Source organism: Lipophrys pholis, assembly GCF_963383615.2.
Source record: "Lipophrys pholis genome assembly, chromosome: 8".
NCBI lineage: Eukaryota > Metazoa > Chordata > Actinopteri > Blenniiformes > Blenniidae > Lipophrys > Lipophrys pholis.
Genome location: NC_137630.1, coordinates 26,756,861 through 26,782,043, shown reverse-complemented (window position 1 = coordinate 26,782,043; position 25,183 = coordinate 26,756,861). Strand labels below are relative to the sequence as shown.

General features: G+C 41.6%; 3 protein-coding genes across 6 annotated transcripts; all 3 read right to left on the bottom strand.

Moving 5' to 3' along the window:
* Positions 1-295: 295 nt before the first annotated feature.
* tnnt2a (troponin T type 2a (cardiac)) lies at positions 296-7,553 on the bottom strand. 3 transcript variants are annotated; one of them, XM_080469184.1, is made up of 14 exons: positions 7,488-7,553; positions 7,320-7,393; positions 6,733-6,750; positions 5,313-5,384; positions 4,004-4,033; positions 3,619-3,643; positions 2,981-3,044; positions 2,763-2,879; positions 2,610-2,687; positions 2,425-2,535; positions 2,215-2,324; positions 1,992-2,082; positions 1,859-1,899; positions 528-901 (listed from the first exon to the last, which is right to left on the bottom strand). In XM_080469184.1, exons 7-14 carry the CDS (start codon positions 3,032-3,034, stop codon positions 868-870), a joined length of 636 nt encoding a protein of 211 aa, XP_080325310.1. In that variant the 5' UTR covers positions 3,035-3,044; positions 3,619-3,643; positions 4,004-4,033; positions 5,313-5,384; positions 6,733-6,750; positions 7,320-7,393; positions 7,488-7,553; the 3' UTR covers positions 528-867. The 3 variants fall into 3 exon arrangements, with proteins under 3 accessions (XP_080325311.1, XP_080325310.1, XP_080325312.1); XM_080469186.1 differs by lacking the exons at positions 5,313-5,384; positions 6,733-6,750; positions 7,320-7,393; positions 7,488-7,553 and having other exon boundaries at positions 3,945-4,033; XM_080469185.1 differs by lacking the exons at positions 3,619-3,643; positions 4,004-4,033; positions 5,313-5,384; ... (1 more) ...; positions 7,320-7,393; positions 7,488-7,553 and having other exon boundaries at positions 296-901; positions 2,981-3,223.
* A 670-nt stretch (positions 7,554-8,223) lies between these two features.
* Positions 8,224-15,588, bottom strand: lad1 (ladinin). 2 transcript variants are annotated; one of them, XM_080470426.1, is made up of 14 exons: positions 15,389-15,588; positions 14,284-14,469; positions 13,432-13,708; positions 12,342-12,415; positions 11,501-11,669; positions 10,442-10,534; positions 10,310-10,353; positions 10,177-10,219; positions 10,058-10,101; positions 9,873-9,939; positions 9,692-9,790; positions 9,397-9,486; positions 8,946-9,036; positions 8,224-8,839 (listed from the first exon to the last, which is right to left on the bottom strand). In XM_080470426.1, the coding sequence occupies exons 1-13, from the start codon at positions 15,424-15,426 to the stop codon at positions 8,959-8,961; spliced, it is 1,302 nt and encodes a 433-aa protein (XP_080326552.1). In that variant the 5' UTR covers positions 15,427-15,588; the 3' UTR covers positions 8,224-8,839; positions 8,946-8,958. The 2 variants fall into 2 exon arrangements, with proteins under 2 accessions (XP_080326552.1, XP_080326553.1); XM_080470427.1 differs by having other exon boundaries at positions 8,391-8,839; positions 12,342-12,412; positions 15,389-15,507.
* Positions 15,589-17,599: 2,011 nt separating this feature from the next.
* On the bottom strand, positions 17,600-22,026 carry tnni1a (troponin I type 1a (skeletal, slow)). Its single transcript, XM_080469389.1, has 7 exons — positions 21,923-22,026; positions 19,962-19,997; positions 19,593-19,634; positions 19,005-19,136; positions 18,778-18,867; positions 18,498-18,674; positions 17,600-17,981 (listed from the first exon to the last, which is right to left on the bottom strand). The coding sequence occupies exons 3-7, from the start codon at positions 19,599-19,601 to the stop codon at positions 17,877-17,879; spliced, it is 513 nt and encodes a 170-aa protein (XP_080325515.1). The 5' UTR covers positions 19,602-19,634; positions 19,962-19,997; positions 21,923-22,026; the 3' UTR covers positions 17,600-17,876.
* Positions 22,027-25,183: the final 3,157 nt, after the last annotated feature.

Sequence of the window (25,183 nt, the reverse complement as noted above, 5' to 3'; positions counted from 1 at the left end):
ACGTTAGAAAACAACCGGGGATTGAAAACATTTTTCAAATCCTCCATTTGATTTCACAAGTAAGTAAAACTTCAGTTTTTATATCAACAAGTCTGTAAGTTACACTAAGGTCATATGAAAGAATAACATTATTTTTGTGAGAACTAGTTTTCCATCTCTTCTGCTGACAATGTTAAGATTTCATTTCACCTGGTGTGTGTTTGAGGCTATCTGTGTGCGTTGGAGGGGGTCTGTGGAACTGCAGGGTGTCGGTGTTTGTGTTTGAGGCTCTCTCTGCAAACATATCTGTGTGAGTGTGTTGGGAGAGGCGGTGTTAAGGTGGGACTGCAGGATGTCTGTGTGTGTTTGAAGGTGTCTGTGTGGGCACATCTGTGTGCTGGAAGAGGCGGAGGGAGGGTGGAGCTGCAGGGTGTCTGTCTGGGCGTTGGCATCATGTCAGCAGCAGTCATGTCACAGCCTGTCTCTCCCCACATTGATTACTCTCTCTCTCTCTCTCGCTCTCTCGCTCTCTCTCTCTCTCTCTGCTTCAGGCATTCGGCATTCAGGTCTCGAATACCATTCTACTTAGTCTTTATTTGTATGTTCCTCATATAACAAAAACAAACACATGAACCGTATGAAAGAGCAGAAAGTTAGTGTTTGAACTGACAGTGGTTTTATTTACACCCATAATCTCTCATAATCTCATGCGATTGGGGGGAAAAAAGGCAAAGACAACAGAATGTGATCGAGTTGGAAAACTGGATATAAGTGCTTGTGAATGAGCCGGTACGTTGGAAATAGGTGGGACTTGGGTGCGGCAGGAAAGACCCGGCTTGTTTCAGGCTGATCGCTCTGGGAGAGAGGTATTTACACTGCTCACAGTGTTTATTTCCTCAGGCCTCTCTTGGTCCTCTTGGATCTGTTACAAACAGAAAACACGAGGTCAAAGATCTCAGGCACAACTTGTTGGTTGACAAAAGGAAAAGTGAGCGGACGTCCGAGGCAGAATCCTCTCCGACTAATTCAAAAGTCTCTGAGACTCCACTACACTGTCTAAACATTCAGGTGGACGGAAGCAGAGCAAAGAATTCTTAGGATTTCTGCGGCGTCAGTCGAACCATTGAGAGACTCTCTGCACCGGATGGATTCAACAAAAGAACTTTATGAAGCCTTATGAAACATAACAGCCCCACTGGATCCTGACACAGTAATGATCAGGTATTTTTTCCTCAATCCATCACTTGTCCTAAACAGTCAAGGTCTTTCAGTTTGTGTTTGGCAGGTGTGACCTACTTGCTACAATCAGCCCTACAGCGCAAAGCAACGCTGTCAAAACAACTGAGAGAGTAATGTGAGGAGGACTCATCAATCTCTTTAGGATCTTCACCCCTTTTCCTTTTCGATTTTTGAGAATACAATTTAATTGACTCAATGTTTCAGTGACCGGGTGAATTGTTTTGGATGGTGGCGTTACTGAGAAATGTGCGTTTGAAGTTAACACATCAGATCGGTCAGAAAAGGGATTCTTTTTCAAATTACTGTGTTGCAGTTAGTGTAAAACCTGAAAAAGGGTTTAATCATGTAATCTGTTGCAATACGAGGAGCGTTTTAAAGTAGAAATTAAAAGAAATGTTGATTTAAACTCATGTCAACAATTCTAATGAAAGTACTTTTAGAAGCCTGGAGCAGAGAGTTGAAGTCACTTCACGGGAACGTTTGTGTTTGACTTATACAGTGGCAATATTTACTCAGACTCTGTTTCAACAACTGCAACTAATCTGTTTTCTTTTTTCATTAACCTGCCTTTTTCTAATTTCATTTAATCTTCTAACATATGAATGGAACCATAAATTGGTCGGGGAGGTTTCATCCTCACGTTTTCTGATGATCGCTCACACGGTTTCTCAGTACATTAATCTGTAAGAAGAAGAAAAGAGGGATGATAGTTATTGAGGGCCCAACTAATGCTCATGTCTCCTCTCTGTGTTTTCCTAATGCTGAACACACACCTCGTATTTCTGCCCGGTGAACTGGTACTGCAGTTCAAACTTCTCTGCCTCGAGCTCGTACACCCACTCCCACAGCTCCTTGGCTTTCTCTCTGTGTGACACACGCACACACGCACACACGCACACACGCACACACACACACACACGCACCAGGGATAAATCCTTCTCATGACCTACATTATTTTTGGTGTGCTACAGAGAAAACACAGATTCCTGCACATACTTGAGTTTCTCCTGACTCGTGTTTTCGATGTCCAGACATTTGCGTCTCTCACTCAGGATCTTCTTCTTCTTCTCTCTCTCCGTCTGTCGTTTACCGCTGCGTTTCTCCGTCTGAGAATGAAAAGTTTCAGCGTCCTGTGAACATCTTTTCCTTATTTTATCACTTTAATCTCCCGGACGATCGCCGCCGCGGGCCCCTCCACTTACTTACCAACTTTTGCATGTAGCCTCCAAAGTGGAGGCTGGTCAGCGTTTTCTTCTTCTTTGCATCGTCCTCCGCCCTCTTCTTCGCCTCCTCCTCCTCTTTGCGGGTTTTCTCCTCCTGGAGACGACGAGGGGTGGTCAGCAATGAGAATCGTGTGCGTGTCGATTGAATTTGAGGCAGAGAGACTCTACCTCAAGACGTTTTTGACGCTCTTTCTCTCTGTCACTGCGGATTCTGTGCTGCTCCGCTCGCTCAGACCGACGCTTCTCCTGAACAACAGACGACACACTTTCTTTATTCAAATTGTTTGTGTGTTTGGATGCTTATTGCTGCAGTCTGCTTACAATCCTTTCTTTGAGCTGAACGATATCCTCTTCTTCCTTCTTCCTGCTCTCAAAGTGAACCTCTATCAGAGTCTGAAGCTCCATCAGGTCCTTCTCCATCCTCTTGCGGTGTATGTCCTGCAGAAACAGGGACACAGTGAGTCGTCAAGCTTCGAATACACACAAATTAGTTTTTACAACTCTAACTTTAACTCTACATGACACAATACGTCACTTACATCAAAATCCACTTTTTCTCCATCTGGGATCTTAGGCGGGATGAGGTTTGGCATAACAAATGGCCTGACGAAAGAAAGAAAAGCCAGGAAATAACTGCCTTGGTGCATTCTGAGATATCATCCGCTGTGTGCTTTGTGAATGCACAGAGGGAGCTTGTAGCGACCTGTATTAATCAGATGCTTTATCAAGAGCTTTGCTTCGAGGTAACCGCGTCCATCCATCGAGACCTCTTAGTCTCACATGGATCTGTTGCATCACTTCAGTTTCGTTGGTCGGATTACGACAGAGCGTGACGGTTTATTTTTTTTTCGCTGATTGTTTCAAATGGCAACACACAGTGCGTTTATGGGCGGAGGCCACTTCTTGGCTTCAAAAACCAAACAAACGAGATTTACATTGCAAATGAACAGGAGAAGTTCCCGTCTGAGCTTTTCTGTCGGTATTTTCTGCCCCTTTGTGTCGAGTGTATCGGCGAGTCCCGTGTACTGACATGAGAATGATCATTGACATTTAAGAACAAAAGGAAATAATTACCCAGGATCATTTCTTTTTATTTTAGAGGAGCTGTTTAGACAAAAGATAAAAAAAAAAAAAAAAAAATGTGAAATGTGTGTGTTCATCGATGGGCGTCACTCACTTAAATTTTGGTTTGGACTCTTCTCCTGTGGAGAAAGAAATAAAAATAGAATGAGAGGGATGAGCCAGACCAGAGAGGTCGGACCACACACACACACACACACACACACACACACACACACACACACACACACACACACCAAATTATGTCGTAGTGCTGTCAGAAAGCAACCGCAGCAAGCCGTGACAGCACCGAAATGCTCATAACAGATTCAGCGTGTGTGTGTGTGTGTGTGTGTGTGTGTGTGTGTGTGTGTGTGTGTGTGTGTGTGTGTGTGTGTGTGTGTGTGTGTGTGTGTGTGTGTGTGTCAGAAAGTACATCTGCACCTCATTCTGGTATGATGGAGGTCCTCCAAGAACAACACATTTCAAAAGAACAGCGTTACCTTCTCCCTCCTCCGCTTCTCCTTCTCCATCTGAAAACAAAAGAAAATTCTAGTGAAAGTCTGAGACTGCGTGCGGGAAATGGGTTGGCCTCGGCTGTAAATAAGAGTGCTCCAGCAGTACCGACGGGGGAAACCAGATAAAGCCGAGCACTTGACAGGAAGAGGAAGGCTAAAATGGGGGACAGATAAAAGCAGGTACTGTTTGCTTATCGGCGTTGTGAATGTGTGAAGTGAAACGTTGACTTGTGTCACATATCCTAGATAGAAAGGAATGAAAGAAGCTGCTGTGTGACACGGCGTCTTTTCTTAGCGAGGACATGATCCACGTGTCTGAATGACACTTTTAAAGCCAACATGAGGCCTAGAGACACCTTGTAAATACAGATGTCAAGACGAACTATCAGTTATTGACTTAAAAGGTGAAATTTCAGGTGCAACAGAGGCACATTACTCACACTGGGATGGACTTACTTTCTACTCTCCACAGTAACCGTACAGACAAGTAACCCAAATTTTAATGATTTCAAAAGATCAGATTTATAATAAATCAATAGCTAAAATACAGAATAACTGACATTATTTGCTGATTTAGAGCGTCTAGCCTTTTAAATTGGTTGATAGCGATAATGAAATATATCATTAATGGCATCTTAAAGAGGCTCAGACAAACATCAGGGAAGTCATCAAGACTTCACTATCACTGTGAATAGTCCCACTTGTTGAGCCAAACTGTTTATTATAAGTCATCGGCTTTGGTCAACTTCTGTGCAATGTCTTATGGAAATATAATCATGTCAATGATAACTGTTAAAGCTCTGCTCCGGTGTGAGTGTGAGGCTCCAGCCAGCAGCTCCCAGGTGTGTCACTGGGCGTTTTCCCATCAGAAGGCATCAGTGAGGCAGAAAGATGAGACTGAGTGTGACTAATGTCCCTTCCATTAAATATTAGGCAAAAAGAGAGAAGCCTTAGTGGTGAATTCTGACTAATGAAGAGAGCCGCAGGGCTGGGAGTGCCGGGGATTAATTCCAGCCAGCTGCTCTGTCTGGTGTGACTAAGAAAACTGTGAGTATCTGCAGACTGTCACATACCACAGTGAACCTTTGCCAGAGATAAGAGTCGTTGATGTTGATGTTCCCGTCTGCCTCTAACTATTTTGTTAAGATAGGAAAACATTCATCATCGTCACTGTGTTTGTCAGCTCGGCTCAAGCGCTGAGCTGGGACGCTGTCCTGCTGAGTAATTACCGACAAGCTCGCAGACAAACAAGAGGAAAGCACCTGACGGTGTTTCCACTCCAAACAGAGCTCACCGTCACCTTCGTTGGCCTCCTCCTCCTCCTCCTCCTCCTCGGCAGCAGGCCCGTCCTCCTCCTGCACGGCCTCTGGTAGAAAACAGTGGCATATCTGTGAGAAATCTTCACTGTCACTGGGTGTGATGTTGACTCAGAGACTTATTTGAGCAGCCACTCTCTTCTGTCAACAGCCTGCTGTTATTCAGAAGGTCAATGTGAAACAAAGGAGAGAACCCATCTAACAACACTGAATCCACATTTCTTTTAATCCTGCCCTAAATGTTCAGAGCAATAAGCTGAAGTTATTCCAGAATGAGCGAGTCACTCTGGAATTTGAAGGTTAAAGCTCAAAAGCTGGTAAAACACAAAGTTTTGATGACGCCAAAGTTTCTCAATGTGGACTCGAGGTCCTCAAAACAAAAGAGATAACAAACTCCTAAAAGTCAAACAGCACTAAGGAATGCAGAGTTTGGTCAGTTTCTGTGGAATTCAAGAACACAAGATAAATGAATTGAAAACATGTTTTCTTAAATATTTAGAATTTGTTTTCTGAAATACAAACTTCCCAGACAGCAAAAAGACGACCGTGTGTCAGACGTTCATTAAAACATCTACAGAGGACGAAAAAACAACTTTTATCTTAAATTATTCTTTGAATTTCTAACTTATTGTCAATATGTTTTACTGAACTGAAACAATTCTGCTTTTGAATGAATCAAAATATATGGGAATGCAAAAACAAAACAAAAAAATAAATTTTTTAAATGGTTAAAATAAATTCTGGAAGGCTAAAAGTGTAGTAAGAGTTTTTTTCATAACAAACAGAAATATATTCAGTGTTTATTATTCTTTCATTTTACCATTCTCTTCTCCGCTACATGGTTTATTTTATTTTATTTTATTTTATTTTATTTTATTTTATAAGTAGATTAAACCATATTGGACTGGATGTGAATAAATTAACATAATACAGCATAATACAGACACATTAAACCAGAAGTGTGTATCACTAATTCAAGGTATTAAAAGAATCACCGGCCTGTTTTTTTTAATTCCCACTTAAACTACAATGTTATACGCTTGTATGTGATCATTTTACTGTTATTGAAGCTTGATCGCAGCAGACGTTCAGGGGAAAAAAATAAAAATAAACATTTGTGGTCCAATGTGAGCGAAAACAGGCAGCTTGGCGTGAAAACAAAGAAGCATTTTCAGCCCAAAGCTCCAGCAGTACCTTCCTCCGCCTCCTCCTGCTCCTCCTCCTCCTCCTCTACTCCCTGCTCTCCTGCTGAGCAAAGCACAGGTTAGCTCGGCCAGCAGGTTATTAAAATGCCTTCATCAATCACAATCAGCGGTTGCTATGGTGATTGAAGTGATTGCCATGTTTCAGTGCCGAGCCAAAACTTCATTCAAATGCCAGTAGATTCGCTGCACATACCTTCAACAGCCTCCTCCTCTGACACAGCCCGAGAAAAAGAAATCAGACAGCGATCAATGGTGGCTTACTTTTTTTATCCTCTTCAACACAATCAACCCTCAGACATCAGTTTTAAATTATCCAACAGGGTGATTGATTATATTTGTCAGTCTGAATTACTTTTCCAACAAACTCAAACTGAAATGCTGATCTGGCAGGCTCAACATTTATATATGAATTTAAGATTTTCATCATGAGAGAGCTGGTTTTAACAATGTCATGAAATTCGTTCTACGTTTGAATTGGGCATTATGTACTTAGTGGAGTAGGTGACGTTATTATGTTCTTCTGGAAACGACTCAATGAGATCCGATCATTCAGGCTGATGAGAGTCCTTACCTTCCACCTCCCTGTGAAAGACAAACACAATATATAAGTTAGTGGTGGGTACAAAAAAGACACGAGCGTTTTCATATATCATCACGTTATAACAACACAATCCCTGTGAGGAGCGCACGCATACAAACCATGTGCATATGAAGAGATGTCAACTAAGATTGATGTGCTCAAAACAAGACCCACAAGAGTGCAGTGGAAATATAAAAGACATAATTCAACGTACTCTTCATACTCTTCAACCACTTCCTCTGTGTCTGACATGGTGGAGCACGTTCAGGTTCACCTGGGAGAAATTAATCCGCTTTTATTTACCGTCATCGTCGGCATATAGTTACACTAATGTCACAACATGCAGCAGTACAAGCAGTGGAACTCACCCGTGGATCAGATGGAGGGATGGAGAACGGCAAGCCGAGTCCTCACGTCCACACACTGGGACACTCTGCGATGTGGAGGAGGAAGCTTCAGGACCCCCTGATGTGTTTATTAATAACTTCTTAGATAGCGTGTACTCTACATTATCACCATTCCCAAAGAAGGCCTCAGTGTGCAGGAGAGTACACACACACACACCCACACACACACACACACCCACACACACACACACACACACACACACACACACACACACACACACACACACACACACACACACACACACACACACACACACACACACACACACACACACACACACACACACACGCCCACCCATGTCAGGCACCTTGCCGCTGAAAGAACCCAGACCTGTAGCTCTTATCTACTTCTATTTAAATCCTCAAAATGTTGATGTATCTAACCCTTTAGTGGATATCAGAATACTGCGGTACAATGAAAGTCACTGTGAAACACACTTATGTGGCCTTTGTACGTGATCAAATACGGTGAAGAGCATCATAGTCGCAGGTTTCACCTTTTAAAGTGAAAAAAAAATCTTGATACTTGATATGTTTTTCAACAGATTTTTGTAAAAGCTGCCGGCTTTTCAGAAGCTTTGTAATAGCTTCTGAATAGAATGTATTTAAAAAAAGGACTTATCAAAAGCATTTAACCATGTGTTGTAAAATGGAAAACTTAGTTTCATGACTACGCTGCTTCTTTTGTTGTTTTATTACACTGTCAGCAAATTAGTGTGGACAAAAGTAATAGATTACAGAGAGGAATTACATGATTCAAACATATTATATGATTGTCATCAATGCGCTATCAAAGACTATAGGAGGAATGGAATCCGACAAAGGGTTAACCGCAGACAGTTACATGAAACTTCAGTGTTTTTTGTAGTAGTAAAATATTTTATTTCAACAGATTTGATAAAACACACAATTACAATTACAACCCCGCCATTAACTTTACAGCAGTTTGATAAGTTTGGATTTCATTAAGACTGCAGACCTGTTGAAAGTGCTTGAAAGTACAAAATTACACAAAAAGACAAGTAGCGGGAAAGTTCTAAACATACATCTCTCAGCTTATTTATTTTGATTTTCACATTAGGAATATTTGCAAGAAGCTTTTTGTAGACTTGAAAAATGAAGGCAAATATTCACGATATCAGTCTCCAAAGCTTCTCTCCTATTTGGTCCCATAAAGCAACTCCGTTTCTTCACTTCTCTGCATTTTAAATTGAAGGAAAAAACCAGAATAATCTTGAATAAAAATGAAAAAAAAAATAAAAATAAAAAATCAGTCAAGAAATTCATCTCACATCTCATCCAGATTATAAATCCTACAAAACGAAAACAAAAACAGAAAGACAAAAAATATTACTTTAGTAGACATTTCTTTCACAGTATAATCAGTTATTATTTTCATCGTTGTGACATTATTCTTACCTGTTTATGACTTTTAAAGTTTTCCAGAGCTGCTTTCTCCTCTGTTCTCAAACAGGCTCCTCTTACTACTGATGCTCACGTGTCTTAAATCCTGCAGATGCAACATGACGACATGAGTACATTGTTTTTCCACGAGGTGAAGGACGGAAAAGTCACTGAAAAGTCTTGATAAAGGTTGTTTTTTTATTTTAGCACACAACTTGTTAACAAAGCAAACTTTCATAAGGGGAAAAAAAAACTTGTCATGTTTTGTTTCATAATAAGAAGTGATAAAACTTGAAAAACACTAAAGTAAGTGATAAAAACCGATGTGACTTATATTCCATTGAAGGGCCCAGGAGGAGCAGCTGATGGAGAACTGCTGCCCCCTGTCTTCCACAGTCCTCACTTCTTACACTTTTACCAGAGACGCATGAGGAGACGCTGCCGGACGATGAGAGGATGAACTTACAGCAGGACTGTGAGACGAGCCGGTCTGTTTGGCCTTGTCGAGCCAACGGCCGATGCGTCCCGACACCCCGGAGGAGAAGCCTTTGAATTCCTTCATGGAAACATCTTAATCAGTAACACTTCGGACGCACAAAGAGAAAAACAAAAAAAGGAGAAGAAGAAGAAGAAGAAGAAGAAGAAGAAGAAGAAGAAGAAGAAGAAGAAGAAGAAGAAGAAGAAGAAGAAGAAGAAGAAGAAGAAGAAGAAGAAGAAGAAGAAGAAGAAGAAGAAGAAGAAGAAGAAGAAGAGCTGTCCACCTGTGGCTCCTTCTCAAACAGGCCTCGCTTCCTCGACACCTCCTCCAGCAGGAAGAGGGTCCTCTGAGACACGTCCGGAGACCTCGTCACTTCCGACTTCTGTGGAGGAAGAGAAGAAACCCGTCAGCGAAAGGAACTTTATGGTCGTCACTGAAACTTTTGTCCAAATACGAGCGTGGACCTGTGCAGCCTGAGCGAGTCTCTCCATCTTCTCCTGAATGGACCTGGACGAGGTCCTCTGCTTCGCGCTGGAAGTACAGAACGCATGCATGAAGCAGATTCACTGGTGAACGCTAACTCATCATAAATAATACATGTAGAAGAAAAAATGTCCATCGCTGCTAATATATATATCTACAAACTCACTTTCTCTGGAAAGGCGACGTTTTGTCTTGGTCCTCGTCTTGCTCCTAATGTGAAGGAGAAGAAATTTAGCGTTAGGCACTGATACGTGAAGAGGACGAAGGCTGAGATTGTGGTCTTACTGTGGTGTGTTCGAACTTCTTGGAGGCGATCCTCACACTGGAACTAGAGCAGAATAAAGTCCTCCAGTTACCAAATCCAAGGAAAACTATAACAGAAAACACAGGAAAAGACGAGAAGTTTCTTTTACTTTACCTCCGTCGCATCGGTGAACTGTCCGCCTCCTTCTTTTTCATCATCTGGGGAAGAGCACGGAAACATGAGTGTGTGTGTGTGTGTGTGTGTGTGTGTGTGTGTGTGTGTGTGTGTGTTTGTGTGTGTCTTTACCCTGAAAGACACCGTCCTGGAGCTCTGTCTGATTAAGGCAGGTTTCGGAGACCGGTCCAGGTCACTATTGGTCGGAGAGCCATTCACAGAAGTCTGCAAGCAAACAATTGTGAACAAATGATTTGCTTCATCAGATATTAACAGAAGAGCTTTACACAGAGTAAAAATTACAAAGAAGACCATTGATACTTATCTTGTAAGCACAATGAAAGCTTCTTTTTTTTTTGCATTCACACGTCTCATAACTATAACTAATAAACTGAATGAAAATTAAAACTGAGACTCAGCGCCGAACAGTAAATAGGAGAAATAATGCAGCAGCACAAAGCCAGACAATGAAAAAAGAATCTCATGCTAGACATGCTTCAAACAAACAAAAACAAATCGAAGGGACAGCTTTAGTTTATTTATCATGTCATGGTTCATGTTTTCTTGTGTTATTTTTAGATTAATTCTGTCTCAGGGTTCAGGCCCCTTGACTTCTCCTCCCTGTGTCTGATTGCTGATCTCCACCCTGATGTGTTTCACCTCTGCCTGAGAGTGTGATTGTCTGCGCCTGCTGATGGTGGTGTATATATATATATATATATATATATATATATATATATATATTCCACCTATAGCAGTGTTTGAGTTCTCCTCTATATTTAATCTAGATTGGACAGGTTCTATATTTTGGGTGAAAGATGATGGAGGGGGAGAGGAAGAGGAGACACTGATGAATCCGACTGAAAGAGGTCTGAAGAGGAATCATGTGGCAGACATGATTTCAAGTTGCTCTAATTATTAATATTATTTTTTTAAAGGTTTTTCTGCCATCTTTTTACTGCTTGGGCCTAAACGAAATCCAACATGACAGCATGTGGCTCCTAAAACCTTTTCACACTCCTGCAACACTCTGACATGTTTGTTTTAAAGGGCCTGAGCTCAAACAGAGACTGTAATTGTTTCTCTTTAACACTAGATGTCGCTGTCTCCTCTATTAAATACATCCGCTGTGGTCTCAGGCGCTTTGCAGTCAAAGTGTGAAAGTAAAATTATATGATCATGGATCTGTACCTCCAGTTCTCCGTTCTGCACGGGGCTTCGAGCTCCTGGGCCAGGCGGGCTCCGGCAGGGCGAGGGCCTGAGGTCCCGGGGCGACTGGGGGGTCGTCGGAGAGCAGGGGCTCATGGGAGGAGAGGACACGCTCACTGTGGGACTCTTGTCGAGTGAGAAGGAGACGGAGCTGCAGCACAAGAAACGACAGAGAAATGATTTGAAGACGCAAAAGGGACAATGAAGAATCTCTTGGAATATCATTCTTTGAACTTAATCTACTCTTTGAGAAATATTCAGTGCAAGCATCATAAAACTCACAAAATACACTGAAATGTGAGAATAAACCAACTCTATTTCCTGTCCTGTCAAGTTCAATTCAGGATGTTGAATGAAAGAAGCCACCGTGGTATTTCTTTTGATTTTAAGCCATAAGATAAAAACAAATATATTTGTCTGTTCTGACCTTTCCCCGTGTCACGCCTTAATTCCTGACAGATTGATGATTGATTGATGGCTGAATGCATGCATGTATGTAAATGTACACACAGGGAAATTACAGACGAACTGCCCCTTGTAGGATAAATGAAGGCGTCAGAATCAGAATCTGAAAATCATACAATTAAAATCTTATTTGAATCCAAAGACAAAATAACAAGTACATTAATGCTCTGTTATCTGAGTCTTTATGTTGATTAAATAGAAGCTTAAAACTATTCAAACATCTTGAAATGGGAATTTACAATGCACATTTCTCTTCAGTTTGTCTGGCATCAGTTTTAACCCCCCCCCAAATAATCAGTGTTTTTCCTGATATATAACTACAAAGACAAAAAGAGATGCAACATTTTTCATTTTCAACCTGACAAACTTGCGGGCCTGGCGGGACGGTGGTTTGGGTTCGGGTTCTTTGCCCGACGTCGCTCCGTTTTCCTGCTGACAAAGACACAGAGAGACGATCAGCCGTCGGGAGACACACCTCGCGTTGCACAACACCGTGTGGTCACGGCATTGGTCTTTCCAGACGCTGAATTAAAACCGTCTGCAGGTGTAATAAAAGCTTACAACAAGAAGCACTCCGTATCAACGTTTGATGATTTGGATCATTTACAGGAAGTACAGAAGTCCAGTTATAAAAGCTAAACATTAATTCACTCAAACTGTATCTCAACGCTTGAAAATATTTTCTACTATTGTGAATAAAAATAGCAGTACTAATAACATAAATGAGTATTTGTGTGTGTCACTGAATAAAGGTTTGGGTTGATGTTGTGTTGTTGTAGAGTCTAGAAAATGATTGACAGAAGTCTCCCACTGAGAGGAGCCACAGTTAACCTGCAGGCTGTAATGGCTTTCAGTGTGCCAGGGAGGACAGGGATGTCCATGTCAGCCAGCCCATACTTCTGACCTGAGTCGACTTAACAACATGTATTTTTCACATTAATGAATCAAAGTGTTTGACTTTTCTACAACAGTGGCGTCATTGTGTCAAATCCCCGATAACAGCATGGCGACTGGAAATTGACTGGAAATAGTCAAGTTAAATATTCTGTTTGTTGCCCGATGCATCAGTATGATCCGTGTAATCTGTGAGAAAAAGTTTGAGTTGGATTAAATCTGGCACAGTGCTTTCATTTAGTTTTACTCCGCTGGTGATTGTGGCACACACTGACAATAGTTTACTGACCGCTGCACTAGATAATGTCATATTTTATTTTTCTTTGACATGTGCAGATGAAGCTTTGGGTTCCCCCTGCGATCTCTCCTGACTCGGTTAGGAACCAGTGTCTCATAAAATCTACTGCATTCTGGACAGAAATGGGTTCAAGTACCATGTAGAGCTTTAGCTTGTCATGTAAAATCAAATGATGTGTATTTTGGGGCGACAATCGATTTTTTTTCTCTGCTAAAAAAAAAAGAAAAAAAAAGAAAAAAGTGGACTTTAGTCTTACTTGTTTGCTTGTGCTGCTTGTTCTGAGGGTCGTTCTGAAGGAAGCAGTTTTTAGGGGTGGCTGCCGTGTGAAAACACTATCTTCCTCCTTCGCCACATCCCCTTGTAGCTTCATCGTGGCGCCTCCTCCTCCTCCTCCTCTTCCTCTGCTGGTTTCTGGCTCCCCTTCCTCCTCCTCCTCATCCTTTTGTCGTCTCAGTACCTCCACATGCCTCATCCTCCGCTTTTCATCACGCACACGCAGCATCTCCACAAAGTCCACTTGCATCTGCTCCTCACTGATGACACACACACACACACACACACACACACACACACACACACACACACACACACACACACACACACACACACACACACACACACACACACACACACACACACACACACGTTACCAGGTATGATGGATGGTCTGCAGAGAGAAGCTGAGAGACGTGTCAGCCTCACGTCTGCTCAGGTTTCGACACTAAAAGGCTTCACAGTCGGTCTCTTCTCTCTTTGAGGGCTGTCCTCTGCTCCGGGTCCTCGGCTGGAGGTGCTTCTGACAGCTTTTCATACTTTCTCTGCTGGTATCAGGTGTTGTCATACGTTTGAATAGTATACAGGATGACACGCTCCCATGGGGCACGAACTGTAGGATTACTGGCCGTGTGATCAGTTTTCTTTGATCAGAGAGGTTTTTAGTGGTTGACGGTGGTCGGATTACACATTGAAGTCAGATTGAAGGGTGAAGCATAAAGACTGAAGACGAGGACAGTCGTCAGAAACCATCACAGTCATTCTCAGTGACTGAAATAGGCTTTACCAACTGGAAATCAATGGGTTTGTTTTTTTTAAAACTAGTGAGAACAACCTGCTGAGGCCCTGGGACACGTCGCTGGACTTGTCCCTGTCGGAGGAGCTGCTGCTGGTGGATATGTCTGCAGCTGATTGGCCGACGTCGGCCTCCGGGTCTGCACTGCTGGTCGAGCTCTTCACCCTCCTCCTCCTCTCCCTCTCCACCTCCTCCTCGTCCTCCATCGTCCACTGACGTGTCAGGCTGAAGCCACAATGCAGAGGAACATGATGGTTTTCAAACGAGGACAGAAAATGAAACGGAGGACGATACAAAGCATTTGTTCTGATAAAATCCACATAAATTAGACGACTTGTTATGACGTTCTGTTGATGAAGAGGAAAGGTTATAGCTAGAGCAACCGTTACGCAGAGCCTGCTTTTCTTGTTCATCAACTTTCATATCGGTGAAGTCAAGAGCTGTTTTCTTTTTGTATTAGAGGCATATGCAAATAATCAAGTTAGCACAGCGTTTGGCATTATATCTGTAAATAGGAATACAGTGTTTAATAGCGCAGACAGTGAGAGACAGTTAGATTCTGTGTGCACAAACAATTTAACATGAAAAAAGCACCTGGGGTGAAACTCAGCAAAGTTATCACATTCATGTAACTGAATAATTATAATTAATACTCAGTAATTATATGTGATTTTACTCAATCTACTTTAAACTACTTTTTGTACCACCTTACTACTAACAGAGCAAACCTTTTTTGCAATTTATTAGTCATTACATTAATTTTTTCTTTCCACACACAAATCCCTGTTTCTTTTTCCACAATCCTCTGGCAGTTTAAATATGATATATTATTGTCTTTTATGACAAATGTGCTTTGATCGTAAAGGTATATACTGAATGAAATACCTCCAATAAAGACTATAAAAGTAACTGATACTTTGTAACAGTACTAATGCAACGGGATTTCGATTTATCACTGAATGCGTGTAGCAAGGGATTTACTTGAGTATGAACTTCAAGTTCTCTGCAAGCACGGTGCAAAAGCTTTCCGTCATCTTTAGGGTTAAATTGTGACTTTATTCAAGCGAAATCAAAGTGCGTGCCAAGAAAAGAAACAGCGGCGTTTAAAAAAAACAACCAGGTGTGGTTTCCTCTGTAATCTTACCTGGACAAAGCCGACCAGTTCTTCCGACTGATGGACATTCTGAGGGGAAAGTGTCCAGCTGTGCTGGGCTCAAGAAAAAAAAGAAAAGAAAAGAAAGAAAGAAAAAGCTGGAGGAAGAGTCTCCCGGTGAGAAATTTAACAGAAGCAGTCACTTTTACAATAAGAGCGACACAATGTCTGTCCACCTTTACCCCGCTGCGGCGCACTGCGGCGCGTGTCACGTGACCGGCAAAGTGCGCTTCCCACCTGACGGAGGAGGGGACACACACACACACACACACACACACACACACACACACACACACACACACACACACACACACACACACACACACGCACAGGTGAGATCACTGAGTGTTTTAAACATCTTTATTCCTATTGTGGATTGTATTATTCTTTAGAATTACTAAAATTAAGCTGCTTAAGATTTCAAAAGCTTAAATCAAGTTGAGTTTAATTATGGAAAATAGGAATACATTCACCTCAATGACTGAGTGTCCACATTATTGAGGTTCTAGTAGTAATATCAGTTATCGCCATCTTAGTATTCACTTCAATTCAACTATATTTCATTTCTAGGCGCTTTTAACGGAGAGAAATCCAACAACTCCAGTCATGAGTTACTACATTGTAAATAAAATAGTATTCAATTAGAAATGTAAACAAAACAACAACAAGATGTCTAAAGTGAATTGGATTGTGTTTCTATGGAGATGACCCTGTAGTATGTATAGTTTTGATGGTCTGGGTTCAGTTTGTACTGGTACTTCTACGTGTGGAGTTCATTAATCTAATTTAATGTGTTTTATTTCATCTCACCCCCACAATCTATACTTGTGATGCTAAATGACAAATCTAAATGTTCCTAAGTGTGGATGTGTGAGTGTGATAGCTCACATCGATTCCTCCATCCTCTATCATGCTTTAGTCAAGCCCTGATTCAAACTGTGGGTAAATTGTGGTAACCACTAACCTCCAGTCCCCATATCCGTATTCAACTGGACATGAAGCTGGATAAAGAGATGGGATGATTGGATCATCTATAATTAAATGGAAGACTTCATGTGTGCTCGACCACGGTCTTTCAGGAGGATGTCTGGTTCCACCGAGCAGTGAACTTCAGGTTGTTTGCTCTGTTGAGAGAGGCCACACCTTTCTGTAAATCCCAGTGTGTCGGACTCTGACCCAGGATAAGCCTCAATCGAACACACACATACTGACACACACCTTCATTTCACACCAAACCGGAACCCTCCATGGTGTTTCGGCTCAGTATGTAACTGATAACACGAGTCACAATTCCCCCTTTATTTTTGTACATCTATGTCCCAAAGACTCTTACTGCACTCATGGTAAAGTTTCTCTTTAAAGTTAGTAACACCAAGATGTTATCCTGAGGAACTGGTTTACATGACACTTCCTGGACAAAGAAAATACACACACAAACACACACACACACATATCAAGTTAACACTGACCGATGGAATCGATAACATATTCCAGGAATCAAAACAGAAACCATGAAGAAATTACAGAGAAGACATTTAGAAAATAAAATGCAGTACCAGTGTGTGCTCATCCCCCAGAGCATGCCCCCCCTCCTTTTTTCTTTTTTTTTAGCTATCACAGATATAATTGCATATTAGCTGAAATGTTCCATTTAATGTGCGTCTATGTTGCAGAAATGCCTCTGTGTGTGAGGCATCAAGCATCTCTGTGCGACTAAATGTGAAACTGCTATCAGATAGAAATCCTCAATGAGAAATCAGAGGATGCCCAAAGAATTAATTTATACGTGCAAATCTTTGACATTCCACTATGATTTGCTCAGATTGCTTGAGTGCCAAGCGGCATGTGGGTGTAGTGATTCGACCTGCGGCATTAATTCTCCAAGTCCGAGGCGTTTCTGAGAGGAATCTCTTCATCACTTCATCCCTCCAGCTTTCTCCAACATCACAAAGACATGCGTACTAAGTTAATAGTTTAACTTGAGTCTCTTGGCGTTACCCTCTGCTTAAATGGAAACCCATACCCTCTACTGTATGTGATGTTTTCTGGGATTGACTTCAGCCAACCAAACCCGAGGAGACAGAAAACATTTGGAAATACAATTTTACTAGATTTGAGGAGAAACACTGTCCTGCCACGTGCTGCTTGATGTATATATGAGGTCAAACACTGAACATGCAGGAAAAAGCAAACCAGATAAATGCTGTTGGATTTTTTTATTGTCTCAATCTTCATGTTATTCAACTTTTGTTACAGCGAACAAATCTCCACCGCATCTTTATGGCTGATTCCCAAACAGAAATGTTGAATGTCCACTTAAATTTGCCCATAACAACCATAACAAGAGGTTACGGACAAGACTTACCCAAAGCATTTCAACAGGAAACAAACAAAACAAAGGAAAATACAGAAGCTGCCAAAGACTGAAGAAAAAACGCGAGTGATGTTTGAACACACACCGCCAGCCTCTCGTCCATCTTCACTGGGCAGGACCTTTAGCAGCATCGAACATCTTCTTCCGTCCCTCCATCCCTGACATGGCCTCCACGTTCTTCCTCCAGTCGCTGTCCTCTACAGGCCTCTTCTGCAGGAAGAAGACATTTCTAAGCTCCAGCAGTTGTTTTCACAAGCAATCCCGACATGTTTTGTTTCAGTTTTATCGTTTTGAAAAGATGCTGTTAAACCAACTCATTGTCTGTAATCCTTTGAGACCTGCTGCTATCAGACGGGAATCCCCTCAGAGCTTACTGTGTGACCGTACTTGTAGAACTGGTTCTGAGCACATGTAATGCACCGAGTCATCCAGCACACGCGCAGATACACGCCAGCACCCCCGGCTGACGCGCTGACCGGCGAGCAAGCCCTCTCACAAAAGCTTCTCCTCAGTGCACAATGGCATCATTGTCTTATAAACAGCACCTCCTCTCACACATGCTCGGCCTCCACCCTGCACCTGCCTACCGTTCAGTATCTCAAACACCATTTACACACTCGTAAACACGGCGTTCACTGACGTCATGTGTGCATCTGAAGCAGCTAAACGTACTCCAGCACCCTGAGGAAGAAGTTGCTTTTTGTGTGCATGAGTTTGCTTTCAAACCTTCTCCGTGTCCTCTTTCTTGACGGACTTGAGGTTGGCTCGGAGGTCCATGGACACTTTGTGTTTGGAGCCCAGCAGCGAGCGGAGGATGGCGTCAGCAGACACACGGACCCGCCGCAGATTGGGCCTCTTAAATTTCCCCCTCAGGTCCAACACCTTGATGCTCAGGTCCTTAATCTGGGTCACAATCAGAAAATCGTAGTTAAAGATCCTCCGACATTTCCAGTTCAGCCATATTGAATATATCTGGGAAGCATCAGTGAACGTGATTCCAGATTACCTCGCGCGTGTTCAGCATCACTTTGGCTTCAATGTCATAGCGCTCCTCGTCTACCACGCCTATCTTGGAATGGAGCTCTCTGCACAGATCCTACACATGCACACAAACATTCAGTAAAATGTCACAATAACTTGAACATGTCTGAGCAGCTTGTGAGTGCTTATGAATCACCACAAAGTGTTTCAATTCATCAGTTTGAGATTTCTGGACATTAGAGGCCTTGTTACCTGCAGCTGTGCCAGACCGAGGCCTCCAGTGTTCAGAGGAGGAGCTCTCTCTGACAGGTACTTATTCTTCTCATCCTCTTTGACCAGGATCTCTTGCTCCAGGTCCTCCTTGGCCTTTGCCACCATCAGACTCTGCACATACATCAACATAGAATCATCTTCTACAGGAAATCGATGAGACGTTCAAGTTTGAGTACATCAGTGGAGAGCAATAGAGGAAATATCAAGGTGGACCAAGTTCATTTTCCCTTATGAACTTCAGCAAAAACACAAAAAAATGACAACGATTAAAATAATATGTATTACAAATTTGGGTGTAAAAGTAGCAGGCTATATATAGGGACTGAAGGTGTTTTCATGCAGGTAGTAGGAAATGGAAACTAATTTAATCAGATTGAATATACTCTGATACACTCTGTAATTAGTAGTATTACTTTTGTTGTATCACTTTAGTAAATCCCCCTCTAGTAGTGGCTAGTACATTTCTATGGGTTTCGCTACTGTATAATCAAGTATCAAATCTCTACTGCCCTCTTGTGGCTTAATATTTGAATTACATTAGTCTGAACTGATCATGATCTCTTTTACCTTCAGCATCAACTTCCTTGAAGCTGAGATCTTTGGTTTCCTCTGTATGGACAAGAACATTGATGAGAAGACAACAACACTATTGTGTGAACACTTTATTTGACTCTTAAAATACCACTTGAAAAGTTATTTGTTTTTGTATCAATGAAAGCAAAAAGCTCAGTGTAAACATGTCTTACCTCTTGCCTGTGAAGGAATAGTGAACAAAATTCTGAATTAATTTCAAGAATAAAAGAAAAACAATTATAAATATTTTTGTGTGTGTCTATGTGTGTGTGTGTGTGTGTGTGTGTGTGTGTGTGTGTGTGTGTGTGTGTGTGAGTGAGACAGAGTCAATGATCTATAAAAAGCACACAAATACTTGATCACTCACACATGCTCAGGCATCCTGCCGATGAGATTTCACTGGAGGGGAGATAAGAAGGATTAGAATCACAAACTCTCACACACGCGTGCTCGATCCCCAGACGTGGTTGTGTCTCAGCTTTTGGCCCGACTGACCAGATCATCTTCCCACACTCCTGCGGCTCTCTCAGAATGTGGGGTCACTCTTATTGCATGTAAACACTCTGCAGGCCAGTCATAAAATCCTCACCCTTGCAGGTTCAACCTCTATGGAAGCATGAGGAAGCATGTTTGAAGTGTTTACTGTGTTACAATTTCCAGTCTGAGCTGGAAAAATAGCATTCATTCATTCATTCATTGGTTCTAGTAGCTGGGCTGCTGCTGGAGGGCTGTGTGGAAAACTCATGGCTCAACTAAAAAAAGCCGCAAATCAAAAGACACAAAAGGCACACATCCGGTAACTTGGCAAAAACTATGTACTCTAGCTTTAGGTGGGATATAAAGAGATTTCCCTCATCTAACCACAGTTACAGAATCCAAGAACATATATGCTAAATGTATGAAGAGTATGTGTATTGTTTTTTTTGGTTTGTTTTTTTAGCATGTATTTAATAAAATTCTGGAACAACAGGACTGAGTGATGTGAACAATGGGACAAGTTCAGAACAATCCAACCGTCATCCTCTGACAAATCGTAAGAAGCATTTTTAGGCCGTCACTTTTGAAAATCGATGGGAGGACTAAAGCTTGAAGACAGTGAATATTGATGAAATTGGAAATCGGGAAATTTGCCAAATTTTTCCATTGAAGTTTTAAGATTTGATCTAAAAAGAGACAAAGAGATGTTGGACTACTTCAGGTTTGTTTTTTTAAAAGTATATGTAAACCACTTCTCTATGCAATCCTACATTACTAAAGTTTTGAGATCGCTGTTGCTGATCTAGCTGATGTTTTATTTCAGCAAATGATCCTTTTTTTTCTTGATCCAATCAGGAATTAATATCCTTTGTTGTGTAGTTTCTTTAGGAAGTAGTTTATTCTGAAAATTCTGTATCATGAAAAAAGTTGATCTGGTGAAACTGAACTCTGCGTTATGTGTCTGATCTCTGGTGTTTTCACTTTTCTCTCCCTCCTCTCAGGGTCTCGAGACCCTCTGGCCTTTATCAAGTGAACTGGGACTTTGCGGCGTCACTCTCTCTCTCTCTTTCTCTCCCTCTATCTCTTTCTCTCACCTTATCTCACCCTTTCACCTCCATGCCTCTTGGCCACGTTGCTGTTTGGGTGAAGCTGAGAACGATGTAAGACCTCCAAGCATGACGGAGTTACAAGCTGCTTCAGTGGATTAGGAAAATTCCAGCCTGATAGCCATCCCTCATCCATCTCTTTTGCCCCTCATCCCCATCCTCCTCGTCAGGATTATCTCAGGGAGAAGAATTTAGAGTGGCCTGCCTCCCCAAATAGACCAGAGGACATCTGACAGACAGCTGTGGAGGGAGATTGTGGACCGTGGTGCCGGGCCCGACTCGGGGATTTAGTGCTCCCGACTCAGGGGGTACTTGTGTGTCTCTGTGGTGCAGCCAACAGAAGAAGAAGCTGCCCAAGCTGCTCTGCAAAGTTTACGTCAACCTTGGATTCAAACCAACGTCATCATATTGTTTATTGAAATACATTGGTTTTTTTCCAAAGGTGATGATGAAACTGTGAACAAAATGATGTGAACACGTTTTACAGGTCCAGCTTTCTTTACCTGTTCACCTGGTTGAGATAATACATGCACACGCTTCTCCCTGAAAACTGAAATAATCTCCTCTGTTTGCGAGAACTCATCCCTTCATGTACAAAGATCTTAGGTCAACTGTCTCAAAACATGGTTACAACATATTTCTAGAAGATGGATGCTTGCATTTCTTACATATAAGCAGTCAAACTTTTCAGAACTGGAGAAAAAAAAACACATTACAAAACACACTATTAAAGGATCTTACCGGTGACGGAGGCAGGAGACGGACCTCGACAGAGCAGGGTGGACAGATAAAGGCTGAGCCCACTGATTTTGTGTCCCTCTATTTAACTGCGCCACCCATTGTCTGGCTCTCGCCTTCTTTTTTTCTGGTCGTGGAGGCTATTATTAGTGAACCCCATCTCTCTCACCGAGTAATGAGGCTCTTGTCCATTTGTTGCGTGCCGATTCAACCAAAGCAGGGGCGAGCGCTGCTGGCGCACCTCGCAGGGAGACGACAGCAGCAAATTATGAATTACAGGCCAGAAGTAATATGTTAATGGTGGTTAAAGACGGTCTGGACGAGCAAAAACTCTCCAGGGATTTCAAGTGGAAGTGCTGAGAAAATGTGATGACGCCTGAGCTTTGCAGAATGACTGGGGTTTTTCATGTGGTTAGGATTTATATTATTTTTAGCCACGCCAACAGCAGCTCTAAAAGATGCCAACGGTAATCTGTTTATTCACCACTTTGGTCCAGACTGAAATATCTCAGAAATTCTTGGCTGGAACATCGTGAGACATTATCCAGACATTTACAGTCCCCGGATTATAAATCCTAATGACTCTGGTGATCCATGTTGGTTTGATTTTTTTTTTCCCCCGGTGATAACTGGTTGATCAAAACAAAGACAGACAAAATAAACTGACGAAAACCGCAGTGAATGTATTGCTATATTCACACATTTAAAAATAAAATTTTGTCCAATACACATGGCACATTTTCCTCGATAATCATTCATGTCATTTGGATAGTTTTAGTTTCATAACAAATATCATCTTATCACCTCGATTCCAGTACTAAGGGATATTTTTTGTGGAGTTTTCTCCCTGTGAAAGCATAAAATCAGTCCATAAACATGAAGGTGAGGTTAATCGGTGACTCTAAATTGTATCTTGTGTTTGTGTGTGCCTTCTTGTGTATATTATAGCGTGGATCAGGTTTTTTGTTTTTTTTTAACATTCAACTGATTCGAGCTCCAGTCCAGGAGGTGGTGGTAAAGTGGCTCTTCCTGGCTGTTGACTCGTAAAACCTTCAAACAAGGAGGAGCAGGAAGGAGGAAGGAAATCCGCTCACCTGTTGTAAGGATGACTGACAGTCAGTATCTGACCAATCACAGGTCAGGACTGGACACAGGTGAGAAAACGCAGACAAAACACATTTTGAATCAACAGCGAGCAGCAGAAATGTCGAGTTTGAACTGAGTTTACACTGTTCATGTTGACATCAGTCAAAATATCTGTTGATTTATTCTCCTGAACATTTGCTTACGGTAGATGTAATCATTTCATGTTTTGTTCATTTGGTTCTAGTTTATTTCGGTTTCATTGTGTCTTCTGGTTTTATTCACTGTTCAGATTTCTGTCATGGTGAAGACAGGCCACATTATCTGTAGACAAAGGGAGGCGTGTGCGTGTGCGTGTGCGTGTGTGTGTGTGTGTGTGTGTGTGTGTGTGTGTGTGTGTGTGTGTGTGTGTGTGTGTGTGTGTGTGTGTGTGTGTGTGTGTGTGTGTGTGTGTGTGTGTGTGTGTGTGTGTGTGTGTGTGTGTCATGTATTGAATCCCATCCAGATCACAAAGAGAAATATTTGCTGAAAAGAAATCAACCAGAGAGAAAGTCTTATTTTAAATCATGTGGGCTTGAGAATGAAAGAAATCTCTTTTTGACTTGAAAAGAGATTAGATATGATTATAGGTTCATAACATGTCTTTATGTGACGTGCACGACTGGTACTAGAAGTCGTGGGAACTCACCCGAATCAGAAGCTGAATGTATTGTTCTCATGTGAGCGTCGCCACGCTCACCTCAGGACGAAGCTGTGTTTGACGGCCTCGTTTGACTGGCCTGCAGAGAAACGCCTACACCACTTTACAACTCTTCACACATGAATCTCAGAGGGAAGACTTGAATGACGGAGGAGCGAGAAGTCAGGCCCTCGGGAGATTTCTGTGTTGTTTTAAGCTTCCGGGATAGAAATGACATAACAGACATGATGAATGAATGGAATCAATAACACGTCAGACAATAGAGTGGCAGCTGTTATTCCTTCCAACAGGCTGATGGATATGCAGGAGCACATTAAAAGATTAATATGTCTAATATTTTAAAGGCATGTGATACACAATTTTTTTTTAATTTGCAATAAGTTGGGTCATTCATCATGTTTCATCCCTGTTCACACGTTTTAATCTAATGATAATAATAAGAAGAGTGAACAGGGATGCTTTAATTCTGAGGCACTAACTATATAGTACGTGAAATAAGCCACTTATTTGGGCGTATAACATCTATGTATACATCTTCTATGCCCTTAGATCATGAATACTGCTCTAATGTCTTTACATTTTAATGCATTTTTTTTCCATCTCTGAACTTTTATAATGTGAAGTTATTATTTTCTTCATTATTAGATATAGATAGTGTATGTATGGGACCATTTCTCACTTAAAATGCATTGAGTTTTTTATTTTCTTTAATAATAGCTATGAATCTTATGTTCACGTCTTTAATTGGCTTTTTTTCATGCATCAGTATTTTTTACAAAGAAGACAGGAAGACGAAGGCTACACGTTAAATAACATTCATTATTGTACATACAAAATGTAATTAAATGGCGCCGAAGCCTTGGAGAACAGAAATCTAATTAGCCAGAGTTGAGCTACAACTACTATTGTTTAAGTTGTACTCAGTTTCTCTGGTAAAAATGCATTTGTCAAAAATAATTCAAAGTATTAGTTACTTTTTAACCACACTGAATTTGTTTACCTGTACATAAAATCCCTGCTTCCACAAACAACTGCATTCTATTTTATTATTTTACTCAACAGCAACTTACATTTTCAAAAAGTAGATCCCTCTGTGTTATTTTGACCAATTACCCGCTTGAATAATACTCATAGAAAAAGATATTTGTAATTTGTTTCCTGGATCCCCGCCCTGGACGCACCACCATCCCGTGACTAACAGAGAGAGACAGACAATAATCCATACACACCTTTACACAGTTAGTGTAAAGGTTAGTTCAGAGTCAGTACTGAGCACGGCTTTGGAGTGTGGGAATAAAGACACTGAAAGAATTTGTACACCAACAGTTTCATACCAGGAATATTTTCTGTGTGAACCACGGCGTCATTTCACCCTCGGGTGATAAAGACATGAGTTAATCCAGGAATGTGTTCATTAATGCTGCTGAAATGCTTGAAAAATACCAAGTTGACAACAGTTCTGACCAAGAATAGACGACACT

What these genes read in the sequence shown, in the direction of transcription:
- tnnt2a (XM_080469185.1), bottom strand. Translation starts at nt 3,088, where the DNA reads ATGCACCAAGGCAGTTATTTCCTGGCTTTTCTTTCTTTCGTCAGGCCA. An exon ending in TTCAGCTCAAAGAAAGGATT is followed by an intron (nt 2,688 to 2,762) that starts GTAAGCAGACTG and finishes TCTGTTGTTCAG; the next exon opens with GAGAAGCGTCGGTCTGAGCG. An exon ending in TCACCGGGCAGAAATACGAG is followed by an intron (nt 1,900 to 1,991) that starts GTGTGTGTTCAG and finishes TTCTTCTTACAG; the next exon opens with ATTAATGTACTGAGAAACCG.
- tnni1a (XM_080469389.1), bottom strand. An exon ending in TGATGCTGAACACGCGCGAG is followed by an intron (nt 18,675 to 18,777) that starts GTAATCTGGAAT and finishes ATTGTGACCCAG; the next exon opens with ATTAAGGACCTGAGCATCAA. An exon ending in AGAAAGAGGACACGGAGAAG is followed by an intron (nt 17,982 to 18,497) that starts GTTTGAAAGCAA and finishes TTCTTCCTGCAG; the next exon opens with AAGAGGCCTGTAGAGGACAG.
- lad1 (XM_080470426.1), bottom strand. Translation starts at nt 15,426, where the DNA reads ATGTCCATCAGTCGGAAGAACTGGTCGGCTTTGTCCAG. An exon ending in TGCAGAACGGAGAACTGGAG is followed by an intron (nt 10,535 to 11,500) that starts GTACAGATCCAT and finishes GTTTGCTTGCAG; the next exon opens with ACTTCTGTGAATGGCTCTCC. An exon ending in AGAAGTTCGAACACACCACA is followed by an intron (nt 10,102 to 10,176) that starts GTAAGACCACAA and finishes CCTTCACATTAG; the next exon opens with GAGCAAGACGAGGACCAAGA.